The sequence below is a fragment of the Kogia breviceps genome, chromosome 2 (assembly GCF_026419965.1).
Source record: "Kogia breviceps isolate mKogBre1 chromosome 2, mKogBre1 haplotype 1, whole genome shotgun sequence".
Lineage (NCBI taxonomy): Eukaryota > Metazoa > Chordata > Mammalia > Artiodactyla > Physeteridae > Kogia > Kogia breviceps.
The window spans coordinates 174,860,226-174,880,741 of NC_081311.1; the positions used below are offsets into that span (position 1 = coordinate 174,860,226).

Sequence of the window (20,516 nt, forward strand, 5' to 3'; positions counted from 1 at the left end):
TTGTTTGGAATTTTTCCAGAGAAACGGTCCTCCTTCTCTCAGGTTGTGACTGAGCTTAATTTAACAAACATCAGTAAAGGATAAAAGAAGAATGACTCAAAATTATCTTTCTTCTCATTTTTTTAAATTTTCTTTTTCACCATAGCATTTTAGTTTTCAGAATTTCACAATGTAATTAATTCCATTGTCCCTTTACCCACAGTATAATTGAAACATTGTTCTCAGGTTATATATATATTCAGTTATAATTGGAAAATTATAAAGAATTACCATGTGCACTTAGTGACTTAAAGTCTGCCAAGTCCTTTTAGGACTGATATAAAGAGAATATTTGTGGACAATATTTTATATAGCTCAAATGGCAAAAATAAAATAGGCAGTTGTAGAAGATGGAGAATCACTTATTTAAAATATTTACAGGGCTTCCCTGGTGGCGCAGTGGTTGCGAGTCCACCTGCCTATGCAGGGGACATGGGTTCGTGCCCCGGTCCGGGAATATCCCAAGTGCCGCGGAGCGGCTGGGCCCGTGAACCATGGCCGCGGGGCCTGCGCGTCTGGAGCCTGTGCTCCGCAACGGGAGAGGCCACAACAGTGAGAGGCCCGCATACCACAAAAAAAAAAAAAAAAAAAAAAAATTTACAGTTCACGAGAGACTGGCTAAGAAGAAAGCACATAAGGTAGATGCTGTTATGTTGCTATTTGCATGTTCATTCTCAGAATGATGTTAGGACTAGAGGCTTAAGCAAACTGTAATTACACAGAAGTCATGTTGGTTTATCTGTTTGCTGATTGAATGTACCCTGTGATGTATTGTGAACAAAGTGATTTTCTCATCACATACTTCCTAAATTCCGTATGCTTCTAGGTCACAAGGCCTCCAAAGATTTACTTAAGTTATTATGCTGGGGATGAGTTAGAAGGAGCAAACAAAAGGTAGCTAAGCCAGTGATTTTCACCATTTTATTGTAACAGTTTTTCCCTAGATGAAATATTTAAATTAATAGAGGTAACTAGTAAAGACTCTTCCTGGTGTATGGAGCACTTATACTTTAAAAGTCCACTCCAGTGACTTTTTTTGGAATCTAGAATGTTTTTCCATTTTTCCATTGTATCCTCTGCCTCAGACACTCCTAGGTTTTGCAACTGTAGAAGCAATGATTTCCCCATATGAAATCTTAGACTTGTGCCTGGTGCCCAAGTCCTTTGAGGTACCCAAATACAGATGAAGCTTTGAAGACATGGAGAGACACTTATGTGCATGAATGATGGCACATACGTAAATTCACACACACACATATATGCAAAATTCACACACACACACTCACATAAGCACACGTGTGCACAAGTGCTGTTCTGCACGCACAGCACATTTTGTATTGTTTATCCCACAGTTACTCTAAGGATGAATTTTTTCAAGCTCTCTTAGTTTTATTGATATTTCACCTTTTCATTAATGTTATTAATAATGTCTCATGCTACATTCCTTCAAGAGTGTGATGTGTTCAAGACAATGCAGAAGATAATCCAAATTCTCAAAGTCTACAAGAAGTAGTACATTTGTAATGGTTTTGACAAAATGCAAAACTGAGCGTTTCAAAGCTCTAAAAGCATTTTATCAATTCCCTTAGTGCCTTAATTATTGTATTCAATTTATTAATATTAAGCTATTTGAAATTTTCAGAGGGGCATATTCCCCAAGACATTTCTTTCTCAAATTAATTTAAGAGCAATAAAATATTACAAGCTGATTTAATTAGTAAATGTTTAATATATGAAGTACAAACAACAATATAAATATACACACATTACCATATTGGATCTCCCCAATACCAACAACAGCACAAATCTTTAACTAGAATATATAAGTATAAAGCTAGACCATATTTGCTTACTATATTTCTTCTGCTGTACCCTTAAAATTACAAGTAAAATTTTCCAGTAGGTACTGTTTTTGATCCATGCTTTGCTTTTCTAATTACTTTTGATTCCATACTATAATATCCTTAACCTGCAGTATCCTTTCACTGATAACCATCTTAATTTACTAAGCCTTTCCCTTTGACTAAATTTAAATGTGAGGCCAATTCTATCCAAGTTCTAAAAATTTCATTTGAGTAAATTAAATTGTCAGTCTAAACAAGATTAAGGATTTAATAAGCACACAGGTTGAAATAGGAAAAAAGAGAGAGCGAAAGAGGGAAAATTCTCCTATAATCATACACCGTACTCCTAATCCTAGCCCAAATGCATTTCAGAAGAGGACCATATGAGTGACTATGGTGAGATCAGCTAAAATCTGTGGCCATTACTAGAAAAATCTTAAAAAACAAAGCCATGCCCTTCAATGAGATTGACCTGCTTTGAAGCACAATTTAAATGTAGGAACATCATGTCTTACTCATGTTTGTAGACCCCGTAATGACTAAGCATAGTTCCATCATCTATAGTGGATGCGATATAAATTCTCTTAAATTTAAGTACCTATCAGAATGAACTTTGTGCAATCATGATCATGTATCTTAAATGCATTTATCTCCATAGACTAACTTTACTGCAAAAGCATTTCCCCCCATCGATTAAACTTATCCTGGTTTTAGTCAGTAAATCTTAGGAAGAACTCTTTGAAAAAGCTGGTATGCAGAAATCTACAGCTGTAGTGTTGGCCAGGGTGACCCTTTGGAATCAATGGGAGTCTGACTAGCGAGGGATATGCCAACACTGGCCTCTTTAATAAGTGCTAAGGTGCCAGAGAAACAACCAAAACAACAACAACAACAAAAATCCCATCTGCTTTTTTAATTTCCTTCATCACCAGTTGATTACAGGAAATAGCTTCAGAGAGAATATTTACTCTCCAAATTAAGCAAGGAGTAGAAGCAAGGAACTTTCCTTCTTTCCCTGTTTTTATGAATTTATCTAAGGTATTTGTTTGGCAAAGCACTTGGAACACAGTGCTTTCCTTGTTGACTAGTTTCCATCAGCAGCAGCAATTAGCATCGGTTTCCTAGGCAACCATTCTGTACCCTACTGAGAAAAATCTTTTCTTGACAGGAGCGTTCTAAAATTGTTTTGTTTTCCTTCTTTCACAAGTGTACGGTAGGCTTACTTGTCATTTCTTTTAACACAGCACTATTACGCTCATTATTCTTAAAAGCAGAAACACTTGCTGGCTTTTATATTCCATGTGGTTGAATTTATTGTCAATATCTCTTACTTTTCTCTTAAACAACCTGAAAGAAATCAACAAAAATATGTTCTCAGCCATATGCCAACTTGCTTGGATTTTTTGTTCACAGTCTAATTGATGAGGCTTTACATGTTCAAGTAATCACAGCTGGTTCTGATGAAAACCCAAAAGGTACACATTCAAAATCAGACTTCTGTGCATACCAACAATGTCCTATGTTACTCAGGACAAAGTTGGAATTGTCAGGACCGCTGAGAAAGTTTCAACTCCATTATTTTTTGTTATAAATCAATGAAAATATTGATAGATTAATATAACAAAATAACTAAATTAAAAATAGGTGCTAAAAACTGGTTCTGAGACTGGCAACAAAATTTGACGTGATAAAATAATGTGACCAGCAGAGCATAGCAGTGCTGTAGCATGAATCAGCGTCATGGAAGAAAACAGAGGGCTGCAACCCAACTGTATATGCTGAATAGTATGGTACAAGGGTAGAGTAAAATTTACTTTATCATTTTAGTTTAAATGATAAGTGGCAGGAACCTGATAGAGTCTGTTAGACAGTGACCCAAAATTCAGGCAAGAAGGTACTCACTGGGAAAAATGAGAGAATCGTCCTCATGTATATAACAAAAACTCTCAGGGCTTTACCTACATTTTGCAATCAAATGATGACAGTAGACTTGGTGATAACAAGACTGTAAAAGTGATTAAAACAGTAATATGTAATTTAAATAGGACTTGATATATAAATTTCATTTAATTGTCACAACATACCAAAAGATGAGTATCACTTCTAATTCCCCTTCACAGATGGGGAAACTGAAGGTTAGAGAGATTGTCACATACTTGCAGACAGTAAGAGATAAAGAGAGAATTTTATTCCAGATTTTCTGACACCAGAATCTACTATGATATAAAATATTTGTAGGGCACTGACGAAAATCAAAGTGATATTCAAATGAGACAGTAAATTGCCTTTATCCAGTATTTTGCCAGTTTTCCAACCTGGAAAATGTGTTGCTGTGTGGATTAAATAATATTGACAGGAAATAAAAGTGCCTAGTGTAGCAACTTGTTTAATAACCTTGTATTGCAGTATGATGCTTATTCATTATTTATGATAATGTATCTTAGCATCATATCTTTGAGGTATTATCAAGTAGGTTTCTGTGGATGAGAGCATGTTTCAATTAGTTGCTTCTTTTTGATATATATATAAATTTATTTATTTATTTTTGGCTGCATTGGGTCTTCGTTGCTGCGCACAGACTTTCTCTAGTTGCAGCGAGAGGGGGCTACTCTTCGTTGCAGTGCGCTGACTTCTCATTGCTGTGGCTTCTGTTGTTGCGGAGCACAGGCTCTAGGCACGCAGGCTCAGTAGTTGTGGCTCACGGACTCTAGAGCGGAGGCTCAGTAATTGTGGCGCACGGGCTTAGTCGCTACACAGCATGTGGGATCTTCCCGGACCAGGGCTCGAACCCTATGCAGGGGATTCTTAACCACTGACTCAACAGGGAAGTCCCTCAATTAGTTTCTTATACCTGTTTACTCCTATTGGTGTATATGTTTACACCAATATATTTATCCAATAACAAGAAAAAACATTCTTCTTTCCAGAATTCAGTTCAGTCTACTGAGGACTGCTTTGATCTTCTTGTGAATACTGACCCCATATCTGTTATCCAGAATACATTTACAAAACAGACTTCACTTCTTACCTGTAGCTGTTTATCTATATAGTGATGTGATATCACCTGTTGTTCTATTCCCTGGGCTGTGTCTTTAAATCCCTTGTTTTATATCAGCCGATAATCAGTAACATTATTTAGAGGTTATAAGATGAATTTGTTTTTAAAGAATGAGGCTTTTAATGTTTTTATTACAGCTGATTTACAGGGAGATCATTTTTCAGATCAATTCCAAGTTATTCATTTGCTTAGGCATGATGTGACTTTACAGCCACATCATGAGCCATTTTTGTATTATTTATAAAAACTGTCTCATTACGATAATGACACTGCTAATAAAATAACACCAAGTTAATACTCAAATACTGGTTGTAAGGTTTTCACTGAAATTCGAAATCCTTGACATTAACAAAAGCTCCTTAACTAAGACAATTTCTAACATAGACTAAAAATGTCCACTTCCAGAAAATTTTAGATGTCCAAAAGAAACATAACCGAGCCTTTCAAAATTTCAGATTACAGTAAGATGTGTCATGTTTTCAGCTGTGAAGATCAATGCTAACTTTCAATGAAGTATAATGAATAGTACTTTTTCAATTTATGCATAATCTGTGTTCATCCTTAATCTTCTGAACAGCTAAGTCCTATTCAAAATTTTATATGTATAATGTTTGGAAGAAAAAATAACAACAAAGAATTAGACTAGAAAGTAGGAAAGGCAATAGGAGGTAGAACAAGTGGGCAATGAAAAATTAAAATGTCTAATCTCTTAATCACAAAAAGAATGTTTCATGTTGCTAATTGTCCTCAGCAGTAGATAGGGGTTATCATGCCTTTAGGAACACTGTCTAGAAGACAGTCCTAAATTGGGACTTACTGGCTGGAATCTAGAGCAGATGGTAGACCAGAACCTACACAGCCAAAGAAGTGGGTATAAAGCCAGAGAATAAATAATAACATCCCTCTAGCTTTGTCTAGAAAAAAACAAAAAAACCCAAAAAACTGCCCCTAGCCATCAACGTAGATGATTGCAGACTAACCATATTATCTGATATTCATCATAATGATAGCCTAGTTGGGCTGGACCCTTAGGGCATATCACTGTTGCTCTTTCTTTAAAGTAGAAATATAAAGGTAGAAGACTCAGAACAATATATGGCTGAGAGAAAATAAAAACATCTTGGTAAAGAACTAGTGGGAGATCTTCTTTTTAGAGTTCCTTGATGTGCCAGGCCTGTTATATATTTTTGTAATTGAGTTCCTCACAAAAACCTGTGAGATGGGTACTATTATCATTTCCATTTTTTTGATTGAAGAATTGAAACTCAGTGAGTTTGAGTAAAATTCCTAGGATGAAGTAACTAGAAAGTAGCAATGCTGGAGTTTATACCCACATTTCTCTGAATTAAAGTCCATGTGACTTTGTCTAATGCACGCTATAAAAGACAGTAATCCCCTAGATAGAAAGATACGATAGATGGGTGGATGGATAGATGGAGGGTTTAATAAATACTTGTAGAATGAATAAAGAAATTATATATATAATTATAAAATTAAGTACATATATGGGCTTCCCTGGTGGCGCAGTGGTTGAGAGCCCACCTGCCGATGCAGGGGACACAGGTTCGTGCCCTGGTCTGGGAAGATCCCACATGCCGTGGAGCGCCTGGGCCCGTGAGCCATGGCCGCTGAGCCTGTGCTCCGCAACGGGAGAGGCCACAGCAGTGAGAGGCCCCCATACCGCCAAAAAAAAAAAAAATTAAGTACATATAATTATATATATATATATATATACACATATATAATCACACACACATTGTTACTCTTACATTATCATTTTTATAGGTCTGAATTTGTGACTGCCTTCCTTTATCTTTTGTATATGTTTGACACGTTTACCATTAATCTTCCCTGAACTTTACCTGAACCCTGGGTGAATTTGCTCCTGTTCCACGAGCAAGGCTGTAACGGTGAGCCTCACTCAGGAGATCTGCTGATTAGGCCTCCATTGAGAAAAGGCCATCCTCCGTGGAGGAAGCTACCATCTCTGCACTGATGACAGCCCTTTCTTAGAGGAAGATTTTTGAATTGACTGGACCAATTGAAACCCCCAGAGCAATCCTATACTCATGTTTTCCTAAATACACTATGAAATTAATATTAGAAAATAGTTATTTTTCTATTTTTAAAGTTTTAACAGTATTATTTTTCCCCCAAACGGAAGATAACATGTCATGAACTTGACTCCCGTACAGCCCGTTTGATTATTCTAAAGTAACATTTCTTATAATCTGTTAAATTCTTTTAAAGAAAAAAAATGATCAATTATCCCAAGAATGGACTAAATTATTTTCTTACTAGTTTTGATTAAATACATACAAATATAAAATCAGCTTATTCAACTATGAAACTCAAACACATTTATAAATTAATGTTCTCTGAAACAACAAAACCAATAAAATTCAAATGTCCTGCCTCTTCCCATATAAATAAATAATAGTGTTTTGCTAAGACTAAATTATCACTCACAAGATATGTGGTACCAGCTGATACAGTGCATTTTATTTAGGTTGGACATGTCTATACTGACTGGAGATAAGTAATGATTCAATTTTCCCTTTACTTATCTCTGTTTAGAATATTTTGAAAGTCTGTACAGTGCCTAATGATGTCATTTTGGCCTACACCTCATGCGAATGCCTTCTTTATTAAGTTCACCTCTGTCCTCATTAGCCAACAACATATAAACTAATTCTCCACGGTTTCAAAATTATTCTAAATACAATCTCAAACAAAAAGACTGGAATAATGTAGTATAGCTCAGTTGTAATTTGTTCACATAAACTAGTAGATACTTATTTTTATTGGATTATTTTCCCAATTTAAACAAACTTAATTTATGTTAACTACTCTCAGATCCTGGAAAATTCTTCAGTAGGTACAGAAGAATTGGGAACCCCCATTTAAGAAGTAGTATTCTAAAATGCATCAAAAACTTAAACAAGAATACAATAAATGATATAAATTGGAGGGGTTAAGTTAGTAAATATAGTAACAAGCACAGATTATTTCTGAATTTGTGTAAGCATCATAAACAAGCCTTTCATGTTAATTTTTCATCCTTTCAAAAACTTGTGTTAAGCATTCAATCTGGGTAAAGTTCCATGAGAGAAGCTTCGAGAATTGCAGCAATGACAGAGAGAAAGTCCTTGACTTGGGAAACTTTACATAGTAGTGGAGATAAGGCTTGTGTACTGACACAATTCCATGCAAGATGTATTTACTAAATGCCATAGAGAGATACTAAATTTTGCATACGTGCCAACGAGGAGATGCAGGAATGATCCAGAAGACGCATGGGTTCTATATATGTCCCATTTTCTGCAATTCTTGCTCCACCTCTCCATTATATCCAGTTTTCCATAAAACACCTGTATGCTAGACGTCCTCTGTTTCCTCATCTGAAAGATGGGAGTAATAATAGTAAATAATACATTAGAATGATGAGAGCAACCACCTTAGCAAAGTGTTTGGCATGTAGTGAGCACTATAATATTTATAATATTTTAAAAATACTGCTTCTCCTGCTATTATTGCTACTGGCTTTAGATAAGAGTGTTTACAGTGCATCCCTTAAGACTTTATACATAGGGTATAGTGTCTAGTGGCTATTTAAAAAATCAGAAAGTTAAACGTTTAGAGGCAAATGTATTCAATCAGGTATTCCAGCTTTTAAAATTCAGATAAATGTTGTCCAAGTGGATTGCTTACCCAGAAGCCTGCTTCTCAAGCACTACGGTCTCTGTCATCCTGGGTGGGGTGACGAAGCCTTTCTAGAGGAGGCTGTGTCTAAATGAACCAGCCAGGTAAAAACAGGCAGATCTCCCCCAAGCTGCTTGTGAATGTGTAAATTCCAATCAGGAGCCATAATTTCAATGAAATATTTATTCTAAAATCTTGATTAAAATTAAAATTAAAATTATGAGAACAAATCCCTACCCATCCCCATATCCGGGACAACTTGTTTCTATTAAGGCTGTAAGTGGGTTTATTTCCTAGTATGGTACATGTTTTTATATAAAGGTGATGAAAAGTTAAATTCTGTAGAATGTATTTCTAATTTAGAAAATATTTTTAATCTCAAAAGGCTTTTTTCCTTTTTAGTTGATTATATATGGAACATCATTTCCTGAATTATTTTTGACTAGGTTATATGAAGTTAGCATTGTTAATGGTTCAGCAGATGCCATTTCAGGCCAAAAACTAGTTATCAGGCATCTCACAGACTGATCATTTTAATGATGACCCTCCCTCCCACCCTGGCTTTTTTTAAATGAAACCATTGCACTGGCTAGGTTGAATATATATCATATAGCCTTAAAGATCTTTAAACCATCCACTGTCTAGAAAAGTAGTAGCTCTTTAGAAAGAGACCATCTGATATATCATTTCCATGTATTTCACTCAGATTTTATCTTCCCAGATTTTTCTTAATCTCTCGTGTTCAAACTAATCCCAGATAGTGCTGTTTAATCACAAATTCACATTTTGAAGCATCTTTCGATTTTAAATCATGGTATTTCTGCAAATTAGCATAGAAGATTACTTGAATATACTTTTCTATAAAACTGTAAGAAAACTATAAAACAGTATTTTAAGTTAAATCTAAAATGAATCCTCTCTTCTCTTAGAATTTGTTTTACTAGGTATAAAATATTACATTGTTTCTGTTTGTATAAACAGTTTTTAAAATTTAAGCTGTCATACAGGTTAATTATTTTTCTTTAGTTCTGTGTTAATTTTGCTTAGCTCCCAGAATGACAACTCCTTTTATTTTCTCTCTCTCTCATTTTTTGTTTTGTTTTGTTTGTGTGTGTGTGTGTGTGTGTGTGTGTATTTATCTGCAATTTAATAAATTCTGTTGTACTTCTTTGGGAGAAAGACAGTGAAAATAAAATCCTAATTGACTATATTGTTTGATTATTTTTCCTCGTTGCTACCTGTTTTGGATGGCTCATCATTTTATTTTCTTTTGTTACTATTTATTACAGAGGAGGTGTCTGCAAGGATAGTTCAAGTAGTCACGGCGGAAGCTGTAGCAGTTCTGAAAGGTGAACAAGAGAAAGAAGCTCAGCATAAAGATCAGCCTGCAGCTCTGCCTTTAGGTAAATGAGAAAGAGCCTCAGGTCAGGGGCTGTGTCTGCTGCACCCTGATCACAGGATCAAGTCTTCGAGTTCAAAGATAGGCCATATCTCATACTTCATCCCTAACTGTGACATTCATCAAACATCTCTGTTGGGATGCACTGGGATCTATTTTCACCTTTCTCAACAGACTCATGGTGTTTCGGTAGTCTTTAGGACAGTCAACTTATAATTAGACTTTGCCCCTAAATTGCCCTTAATTTTCCTTTTCCAGACCACTGGAGATAGTTATTATAAAAATAAAGCCAGTGCATTTTGATGTCATGGCCCCTACTCATAAGGAAAATGTTCTAATGCTTTAATTAGTGATGATTTTTTCCCTTTATGAGTTTTCGTTAATTATTGTCTATACTACAGTCTCTTTTTGGTCTCCCTGAACAGGCTACACAAAACCTATAGCCAGAGATTGTTAGAATCATCTGTGACATTGTATCTCATATATGGTACTGGTCTTCACTTCGTTCATTTAAGGAAAATGAGATAGCATTTGCCCTCTCACTCCGTCACAAGTCAAATGCCCTGCAGGGCCAAACAGGTAATATAATGGTGCTCACCGAGGAAAACACTCTCAGCCAAAGGCTCCCTGTCCCTACTCTGGATAGGCAGACAGACAGATAGATAGATAGATAGATAGATGCTAAATATAGATGTGTGTACACACAAAGACGCATAAAAGGAAATTCTCTTATGTTCAACATATATGTTTATTTCACAGGTGCATATAACTAACACATTGAAAGGTACGGTTTTTAAAGCCTAAAAATAGTACATATCTATTTTGCTGTCAAATACTAAGGATACATTAGATTGTAATATATCCTTAATATTTGATTTTCTGATTAGCACTCCATTGTCTATTAAAAATTAGACAATAAAAATTTCTCCTCTCCCAGAATAATAATTAAAAATAATCTCATAGTCAATAAAATGTTCTTTGATTATCAAGGATTATTTTCTTCTAAAACAGAGAGGGAAAGACTTATCTAAAACATTAACCTTCTTTCTGTGGTTTACTTGTATTCTTTCAAATAAGACAAAACTCCTCTTTTAAAATTTTTTTTAATTTTTAATTTTTTATACAGTTAAAAGGTTACTTTCCATTTACAGTTATTACAAAATATGGGCTATATTCCTTGAACTGTCCAATACATCCTTGAGCCTATCTTACACCCAGTAGTTTATAGCTCCCACATCATCACCCCTATGTTGCCCCTTCCCCCTCCTCACTGGTAACCACCAGTTTGTTCTCTGTATCTGTGAGTCGCTTCTTTACATTCACTAGTTTGCTATATTTTTTAGATTCCACATGTAAGTGATATACACTATTTGTCTTTCTCTGACTTCTTTCACTTAGCATAATGCCCTCCAAGTCCACCCATGGTGCTACAAATGACAAAATTTCATTCTTTTTTAAAGAAAAATCTCCCTTTTTAAAAAAAGATTGAGGGCTTCCCTGGTGGCGCAGTGGTTAAGAATCGACGTGCCAATGCAGGGGGCACGGGTTCCAGCCCTGGTCTGGGAAGACCCCACATGCCTCGGAGCAACTAAGCCCGTGCGCCACAACTACTGAGCCTGTGCTCTACAGCCCGCGAGCCACAACTACTGATCACGCATGCCACAACTACTAAGCCTGCGTGCCTAGAGCCCATGTTCTGCAACAAGAGAAGCCACTGCAATGAGAAACGCGCACACCGCAAAGAAGAGAAGCCCCCGCTTGCCTCAACTAGAGAAAGACTGCGCGCAGCAATGAAGACCCAACGCAGCCAAAAATAAATAAATAATTTTTTTTTTAAAATTGAAACTTTAAAATATGCCTTAGAAGCCCACAGGGCTTATTTAAAATAAATTTTACCACTGGCCTTGACTGATAAATATTTCCTTTTAAAATCCCTTACCTTCATATGAGTGGTCATAAAGAAGGTAAGGGTCTTGAAGAGGAAAACTTGGAGTTAAATGTGAATGAATTCCATCTTTTAGAACCTTTCTCTTTTTGGTCCTTCTTCATGTGTAGTGCCAAGACTAGAATATTTCTCAGCCCCCACTAGTACATGTTTCTCTCTAAGGTTGCCTCAAGCTGTGACAGCTTCATTTTTCTTTTCTAAGAATACATACAGAGGACGGGTTTCAACATTATCATCAGTGGACAAAATGTTGTTTAAAAAATACATCTACTTGGGCTTCCCTGGTGGCACAGTGGTTGAGAATCCGCCTGCCGATGCAGGGGACACGGGTTCGTGCCCCGGTCCGGGAAGATCCCACATGCCGCGGAGTGGCTGGGCCTGTGAGCCATGGCCGCTAAGCCTGCGCGTCCGGAGCCTGTGCTCCACAACGGGAGAGGCCACAGCAGTGAGAAGCCCACGTACCACAAAAAAAATACATCTCCTAAAATAACTGTGATTAGTTTCCAGATCAAAATGAACAATAATAGAAAGCTCTAACATTTTTTTAATCAGTCAAGCCAAATCCGAACTAAAATGCTTGCCTGGGTAGGTTTGAATATAGTAAATTGGGAACAGAATGAAATATTTTATTAATTGAACAAGCAGACACAAATTAATGGGATTAATGATAGAATTTTAGCAGCTATCTCTAATCCATTTTTATGGAGAGGACAAAATGATTTTTTTTAATATTAAATGCTCTTTTCTTTTTAGGTTTTCAAAAATATGTGAACCAGGTAATGGGGCTAAAAATAAGTCAAATGCAGGTTGCTATTGAGTCTTTCCCTGAATTTAATAAAGAGTCCTTTTTACAGATAGCAGAACTGCCTACACATCTACTGGCCTAATAGGATTAATTGTTGTATCTCATGTTTTCGTTTGTTTGCTCTTCAGCAGCTGAAGAGACAGCTAATCTGCCTCCTTCTCCACCCCCATCACCAGCCTCAGAACAGACTGTCACAGTGGAGGAAGGTAAGGCTTGCTGGACTCTTTGAGGTTTGTCTTCTAATAAGGGTAAATAAACCTCAACCCGTAAGTGCTGGACTTCTGTATGGGTTAGTATGTGACCCAGTTTGGGAGCTGTCTGTTTCAAACAGTCAAGAAGAAACAAAGACTTTAATTAAATGTATTATCATTTCTCTATACAAAAATCAAAAGTAGATGAATATGGTAAAATAAAAAAGGAAAAATCTGCTTGATAAAAGAAAAGATAACTTTGTGTTTAAATTGCTAACTAGAATAACTACAGAGAACCAGTTTACTTCATGTAGAATGTTTTGACAGAGAAGATACAATTTAATTTTATAAGTGACTGAACCAAAATACATTTATTGATGAAATCAACACATTTTTATGGAAGGGTTGGCAGGAACTGTCTCTGTTGTGCTCACTATTGTATTGCCAAGGGCTTCCCCAGGGCATGGCCTGTAGCAAACTCTCAATAAATATTAATGAATAAATGAAGAAGTCAGTGAATGAATCTGATATTGAGAGTAGTGAACTGGAAACTGAGATCATGGCTTCTTTCCTGCTGAGACCTGTTATTGTCCATGAATTTTTTAATGCATTTACTCAACATGGAATGCCATGTCAGCTTTTCAGTTCTCAGTGATGAAGCAGACAGACGCCTTTGAAGAATATTCATTTAGAATCTGAGATGAAAGGCACTATTTAAAAGCAAACTATTATTGGTTCTCTGACTTAGATCAAGTAACTTTTGTGTATTTGAGAGTTACAGGAGAAGGCAGAAGAGAGCTTTTAAAATGTATTGAAAGCTTACTTGTTTCAAAATAATTTAGTTTTTGTATACTAAAATCAGAATGTTGGTACTTCTCCATTTTATTCATTTATTTCTTCACTTATTTTTCCTTTTGTTGTCCCTTTTGGAGCTCATTTTGTTGTGCTAAAAATGGAATAATGTCACAAAAGACCCACTCTCTTTTTATAATCTGTAATTAGGTTTGTTTAAAATACTTTTTGAATTCCTAAATGGAGATTATTCTAAATTACTGAACTATAAACTATCAATAAATGTAATTTATTTTTGTCACAGATTTATAAAACTTAAACCTTTTTTAGCCAAGTCTTTTTTTTCTTAAATTGAGGCCTTATTTTCTAATTTTGCTGCCTGATATAATGTTAAACTAAATTAGTCTAAGGAATAAAAGAAAATTTGAGGACTATAAGCAGTGCATATAATCAGTGTCATTATAGCCACTGATTATTAGTTAACTCCCTGAAAATGTGACTGGATCTTTTAATTCATAGATTTGAAAGATCCTTCGTGGCCTTGTGTTCTTCTGTTCATTCGGCACATACCTATGAAGCCCAACGTTCCTTGCACTGTTCAAATTCTAGGTATACACTAGTGAACAAAACAGACATGATCCCTGCTTATAAGAAGCATGCAGTCTGGTGGAGAACAGATATCCAATAAATAAGCTTAGCACTAGGAAGGAAAACAACAGGGAGCTTTAAGATAGAAGAGTAATCTTAGTTTATTGGAGGGGGAGAAGACAACTTGGAAGCTGATCTCAGAAGCCTGAGGAGGTGTTGGCCAAGCAAAGAAGGAGGAAAGGGGCATTTTGGGCAGAGGGTCCAGGATGTGCAAGGGCTCTCAAGTGGGCAAGTGCATGAAGTGCTCTAGGAACTGAAGGAGTCCTGTGACTAATGTGTGAGAAAGGGTAGAGGATTGAAGGAGCTTGGGAGTAAGCAGCAGCCGACTTGGTTCAGGGACCTGGATTTTACTCTGAATGCAGTAGAAAGCCTTCCGTGACAGCTGTGCTTCCCTCAGGTCACTGCAAATGTTTCTGAACCCGTACTTCAAACCTTCCAAGTGTCAGAGAATCCTCGTAGCCCAGAGAAGGGTATGATGTTGACTCCAAAGTCAGCTAGAGGTCACGTGATTTATTCTTCTTACTCTTTTATGGGAGTTGGAGCCGAAAGCGCAGCAGGGTCCTCCCATCCATGCGAGATTCACCCAGTCTGTTCCTGGAGGGTGGTACAGTGGATATAATGAAAATATAAATAAAATATAGAATCACTTTCACATTTTGGTAACTTAGGGGTCACTTTCCAAAGTAACTGTTCCTTCACATTTCGGGATTGTTTTCTTCGAGCTGTTTCAGTATATTTAGGGAAAATGTCAACTTACTTCCTACTGAAAGTAATTGGAAGATATTTTATTTTTAACATTTTTCAAACCAAACCTGTATTTTTATTGAATTATTATTTTTTAGTTTTTTCAAACGAAAGCATTAACCTCTACGAAGGCCTAATGATTTGCTTTTAAAAGGATAACCATATTTTAGAGTTATATAGAAAAATAATATGTATTTTACAAACTCTACCTCATTCATTTAAAAGATCAGATATTCTCACCTTAAATATATGAAAGATATGTGATCTAGGCAATCAAACTAGTCCCTCTCTTTTATTTTAAACCGCTCTTAAATTACGTATAACAACTTATTTGTTTTGTTTTAGCAGAAAAAATTAGTGAAAAACCTCAAGACAGGATTCAGCTTTTCAATTATTCAGACCAGTCGGTTTGTAAAGACCAAGCCAAAATTCCATTGATATACTGCTCATAGTACGCTGGGTGGAAAGAAAGCACGTGGATTTTTTTTCATCTAGGAGATTTTTTACCCTCCTCAAAACACTCTTAAAGCAACTTTAATCTAAAGGCACAGTGAATGTCACAATTCAATCCTTTTATGCAAACGTAAAAGAGTTCTTAAATTGAGTAATTCAATGATTTTGAGGATATACTTACTTTTTATTAATTATCAAACATTTTAAAAGCTGTTCTTTCCCAAAGGGGAAGCATGAAAGCTCTCACTAAAAATAATTTGAGATGTTAATTACTGTCATTTATGAATATCCATTTATTATAACTGATTTAATATTCATAATTCCCAGAATTTGTGCTTATTCTGGGAAACAAAGGGATTTTAATGAAAAAATTAAATAAGTAGCACACTTAGAAAAGAAACCCAGGTACAGTGAACCAATACTGTACTATTTATGATATTTTCAAATTAATCTCCTTTTTCTTTTTGGCCTAACCATAATAGTTGTCATTTGGACTGAACTGTTAGAATTTGGAAGCCCGTGCACGAACAGTGGAAACATCTGAAAACAGAACCAGGAATCCTTCTGTCCTCTTAGGTTTGCTCCAAATCCTAGGGGGATGATTTCCTGTGTCAATGATTTGGCCACATTATAACTGCTGATCTGAAGCAGTTTCCCTCCATAACATTCTGGGGCAGCAGACACAGCGGGCCAACTAAGGAGTCCTCATCAAAAGCTTGTAGAATGGAAAAGGCTTAGAGATGGTAGGAAACAGTATAAGTGGAGCCAGCTGCCCCAGGGCATGGGGCAGAAGCTGTGATGCCAGGACAGGCAAAATCACTGAGTCACTGATACCCCAAGAGATTCAGTCTCTCATAAAAGTGACTACTCGTATGTACCGAAGGGGACTGACATACCAAGACTGAATTTTGTGTGGCAACCTTTACCCAATATAAATTTTCAAATGCTTTAAAAAAAAAAAGGTTTGTGTGAAAGCCAATTAGGGAAAATGTATTCTTCCACTGAAACCAGGTAAACTTCATTTTTAAAGATTATCATTATGCAAAGAAATTTATGTAAAAGTCCAAGGTTCATAAGGCTACCCTGTCCTTTAAAATGTCACATTATTAAATGAAACAGACTCTTTTGTGGCAGAAGCATAAACTCCACAAGCAAGTGTACTTATAGTAAAAGGAGACATTCAATCCTGGCCTTAAAGAACAAAACTGTTATGAATTCATTTTTCATAAATCTCTCAAGTCTAGCTTTGATGTGTCAAATGAAAGTAAAGAGCAAAGGTACATGACAACTTGTCTGATATAATGAAGACAGAGATGCTAATGTATATGGAATTGAGCATGATACTCGGTGCTTTCTCAAATACCTTCCCATTTAATCCTCCAAGCAACCCACACAGATAATACTCACTTCCACTCTTGCCCAGGATGTCATGGCTAGTAAGTGGCTTATCCAGAATTTAAATCCAACTCTAACTCCCTACAAACACAGCCTCACTGCATCCCTAAAGTTGTATGTTATTTAGGCTTTTACTGTGGGACAATGAAAGTGAAGTGATCTTTAATGAGAGTTTATTGGTTACAAGCCACTGGACTGGTTTCCTTTTTATCCAAACCACTCCCATGTAAATAATTCATTCATCTATAATGTATTTATTTATAATTATTATGTATTTATAATTCACTCACTTACAGTTTGTTTATTATGTGTCCCACCTCTATTTGGGTATGACCTGAGACCACCTGCCATACACAGTTCTGTAGCAAATGAGGATCTCTTGTCTTCTAGCATTATCATTGGAAGCCCATGCACTGGTACACTGTCTGAACTTAGCCAGCCATGATCCTCTAAGTGTCACTTGCCTGGCACATCTCTGGGACTTGTAATGTAGATGGACTGCAGGCTCATAGGTCCTAAACCGAGACTTGGAGTGCATACAGCTCGCAGTACCCAGACGGGACTGGGCTTTGCCAGACATTCTTTTTGGCGTTGCCTGGCTAAGGGCCAGACAAATACTACAGAGAAGCTACTTTTCCACTGAAGCACTTAAAGTTTTTGTTGTTTTTGTTGTTCTCTGATTAGTCAAAGTTTTCAGAATAGAAAGTACTGTTTCTTTGAAATATTATAGATCAGAAGCGAGACTCTGGGCTGTTTTCACATTTGGGCAACTTGCAAAAACGAGCAACTAGCAACAAGAAAGAGGAAGCCAAAATCTTCAAAAGGTTAAAACATCCACGATGTATTGCCTTTAAACTCTCAGCTCTCAGCTTTAAATTCTTTAGTTTTGAACTGTAGTCTGCTCTACTTCCCAGAACATGTTGAAAAGCAGAGAGGCAAATATGTCATTTTCACTAATTGATTGTCCATGCAATCTGTTGAAAGTATTAGAAGTTTTAGGAGGAACTTGTGTCCATAGGGAGTCTACAGCCTCAGGAGTCACTAGAGGAAATATGAATGGCTGGGACTTGTGACAAGCCCAGGACTTAGGATTCAGCCAGCATCGTAGGCCACATCTCAGCCAGTTGTCTGCTCAGCTGAGAAATCATGCTGAGTCGAACTAAGAATATCAAATGTAATTTTAGGTTTCTTCCATCCCGTGTTATAATAAGCATTCTGGCTGAGAAAGTTCTGAGCACCCATCCAGAAACAACTTCCATGGAACAATCAGTAAATAATGTGCTCAAAAGATTAAAAGTATTCTCCTTTCAAAATGTTATTTTAGCATCCTTATGATTTCAGGTTCATTTTCAGCTGTCAGCACTCAGTTTGCTGAAAATAAGTTGTTGCCCTAAAAATACAGTGCATTTTCAATGTATTGCTGTAATTTTGTCAACTTAAATTTTGATAGAAATAAAAATTATATAGGTAGTGCAAATTTTGAAACTTACAAAATTTTAAAATTATTTCTCTATATAAGTAAATAAATAGTGATTAGCAAAGTTAGTAACCTGCCATGTAGGCCTGAGGTGTAGTGTCTGCACTATATCAGCAGCCAAATATGGTTCTTTGTCATCATCCTTAAGGCTCATTGAAATATGCAAGAATCCAAATGCTAAGCAGACTGATTGATCTACACTCATGTAACTAAGGAAGTATATTTAAATAATTCAGATTTCTAAGCCAAGACACAGGAAAGGAGAGAAATGAGAGCAGTTCCTTTGGCATTTCAATGAGAAATATGCAATGAGGTGTTTGAGATATAAAAACAGTCAGAAGCCAGTAGTGCAAGTGAAACTGCATTGAATAAAATACTGATGAATCGGAAGCCAACTCAATAGAAATTCTCAGCTAATTGTAATCTCTATTAAGCTTTCAGAAGAGAAGCAGAACACAGGAAAACAACTGTATATTGCTAGGTACTTTCTAACACTCTAATATTTTCGCAGTTATGCAGATGAGGACCAGGGTTTAAAAAGATGCCCAGGAGTTTGCATCCAAAGAAAAAGCTGTGCCAACTGTGCTCCCCTAAGCAAGACAGGAAAGAAAGATAATGCATTGTAGATTTTTCTTAACAGGATTGAAATTAAAAATTACTTTCTGGTTGAAGTCATTAACTAAAAATTAAATCAACCAAAATGCTAACCATGTGAGCATACTAGATAATTAAGGTTGTACTTCAACAGGACTGATTTCCCCCATAATTATGCAGGCATCACATCCTAACAGCTTTCCTCTTTTTTAACTTATAAATATATTGATAAAAGGATGAGGAAAATGTATGTACTTGAAAGAATTTCTTCTAACAAACGTATTTGTTTGATAGTGCTTTGTTTCTATTCCAGTGTCCTGTTGTTGTTGTAACTTGTTTGAGGGGGATGTAAAGATAATTTCTGTTAGGCAGTGGGGGTGTCAGAGCATTTGATTCATTTAGATCAATGGCAAGATTACTGAAGGGATAGCTGAAATGCAGCGGCTACTGAAGCAGGAGACTTCACTGTCTCCCATCCTCCATCAGCTTGCTCTTACTTATTCTCCTCCATCCTGCTCTGCTGCTTCCATGGCCCCATGTCCTCCTGCAGCTGTCTGTCTCATCTGTCTGATCTTGTGTCTGTCTCGTCCAGTTCTCCCTGCCGTTTCTTCCTGTGTGTCTGTTTGTAGACGAAGGGGCTGAGGATCAAGTGGGTCCTCTGCACAGGTTCCCCAGCCACGAACCTGCCACCAGTGGGGAGAGGCGTAGACTCCTAGCCCCCTGCATCTCGGTGTCCGTGCCTCATGATGACCCGTCCAATTCCCACGAGGAGTACTGTGAGCATCCTTTGTTCAGTTCACAGCGGGCTGCCTCTAGCGTTCTCCCCAGTGTGCCAGCGCAGAGTGCAGAGGCCCACGCAGACCAGGAGAAAGGCGAACCAAGCATGGTCCCCTTTTGCTCCTCCTCCCCTGCCTGCAGCTTTGACCACATGCATCACACGAGGTGTGCCTTCATGTGTGGAGTGGGAGGGACAGGAGCCTGTTTTTTCCATATGAATGTGAAGTCCCTATATAGCTCATGTCCATCCAAATGCCTCAACAGTTTATGTCTAAGAAGCCTTACTTGAGACATGAGAGTACTTCCTTTTTTTTTTCACGGCTTCTGAGAAGGAAGCAAAAACAGTTCACATGAAGTATGACTTCTTTCTGCCCCTTGCAAATAAATCAGTGGGGGAAGAATATATTCTCTTACCCAAACCAAAGAAGATGAACTTTAATATAATTTTATCCTCTAGGATATGTAATATTACTAGGACCAGACTTAAATAGAGTTAGGCTTCTTTTTAGTGCTATGTTAATGTGATAGCTCTTTAAAAGAGAAAGGTCTGTTTAGGGTAGAATAAATGTTACGGAATGAATTTATTTCTCCACATCACTTAATCATCTACATAAACTACAGAGGCTTCCCCAGGTGACCTAAATCTTGCTTCA

General features: G+C 36.7%; 1 protein-coding gene across 50 annotated transcripts in view; it reads left to right on the forward strand.

Annotated features, from left to right (window-relative positions):
- Positions 1-20,516, forward strand: part of MAP2 (microtubule associated protein 2) — a 283,205-nt gene that overhangs the window by 219,050 nt on the left and 43,639 nt on the right. For 33 of the 50 annotated variants that reach the window (XM_067026747.1, XM_067026746.1, XM_067026725.1 and 30 more), the window contains 2 exons: positions 9,933-10,046; positions 12,921-12,998. In XM_067026747.1, the coding sequence (XP_066882848.1) occupies positions 9,933-10,046; positions 12,921-12,998 (192 nt within the window). The remainder of the gene's footprint in view (positions 1-9,932; positions 10,047-12,920; positions 12,999-20,516) is intronic. The other 17 variants (XM_067026736.1, XM_067026738.1, XM_067026756.1 and 14 more) reach the window with 1 other exon arrangement.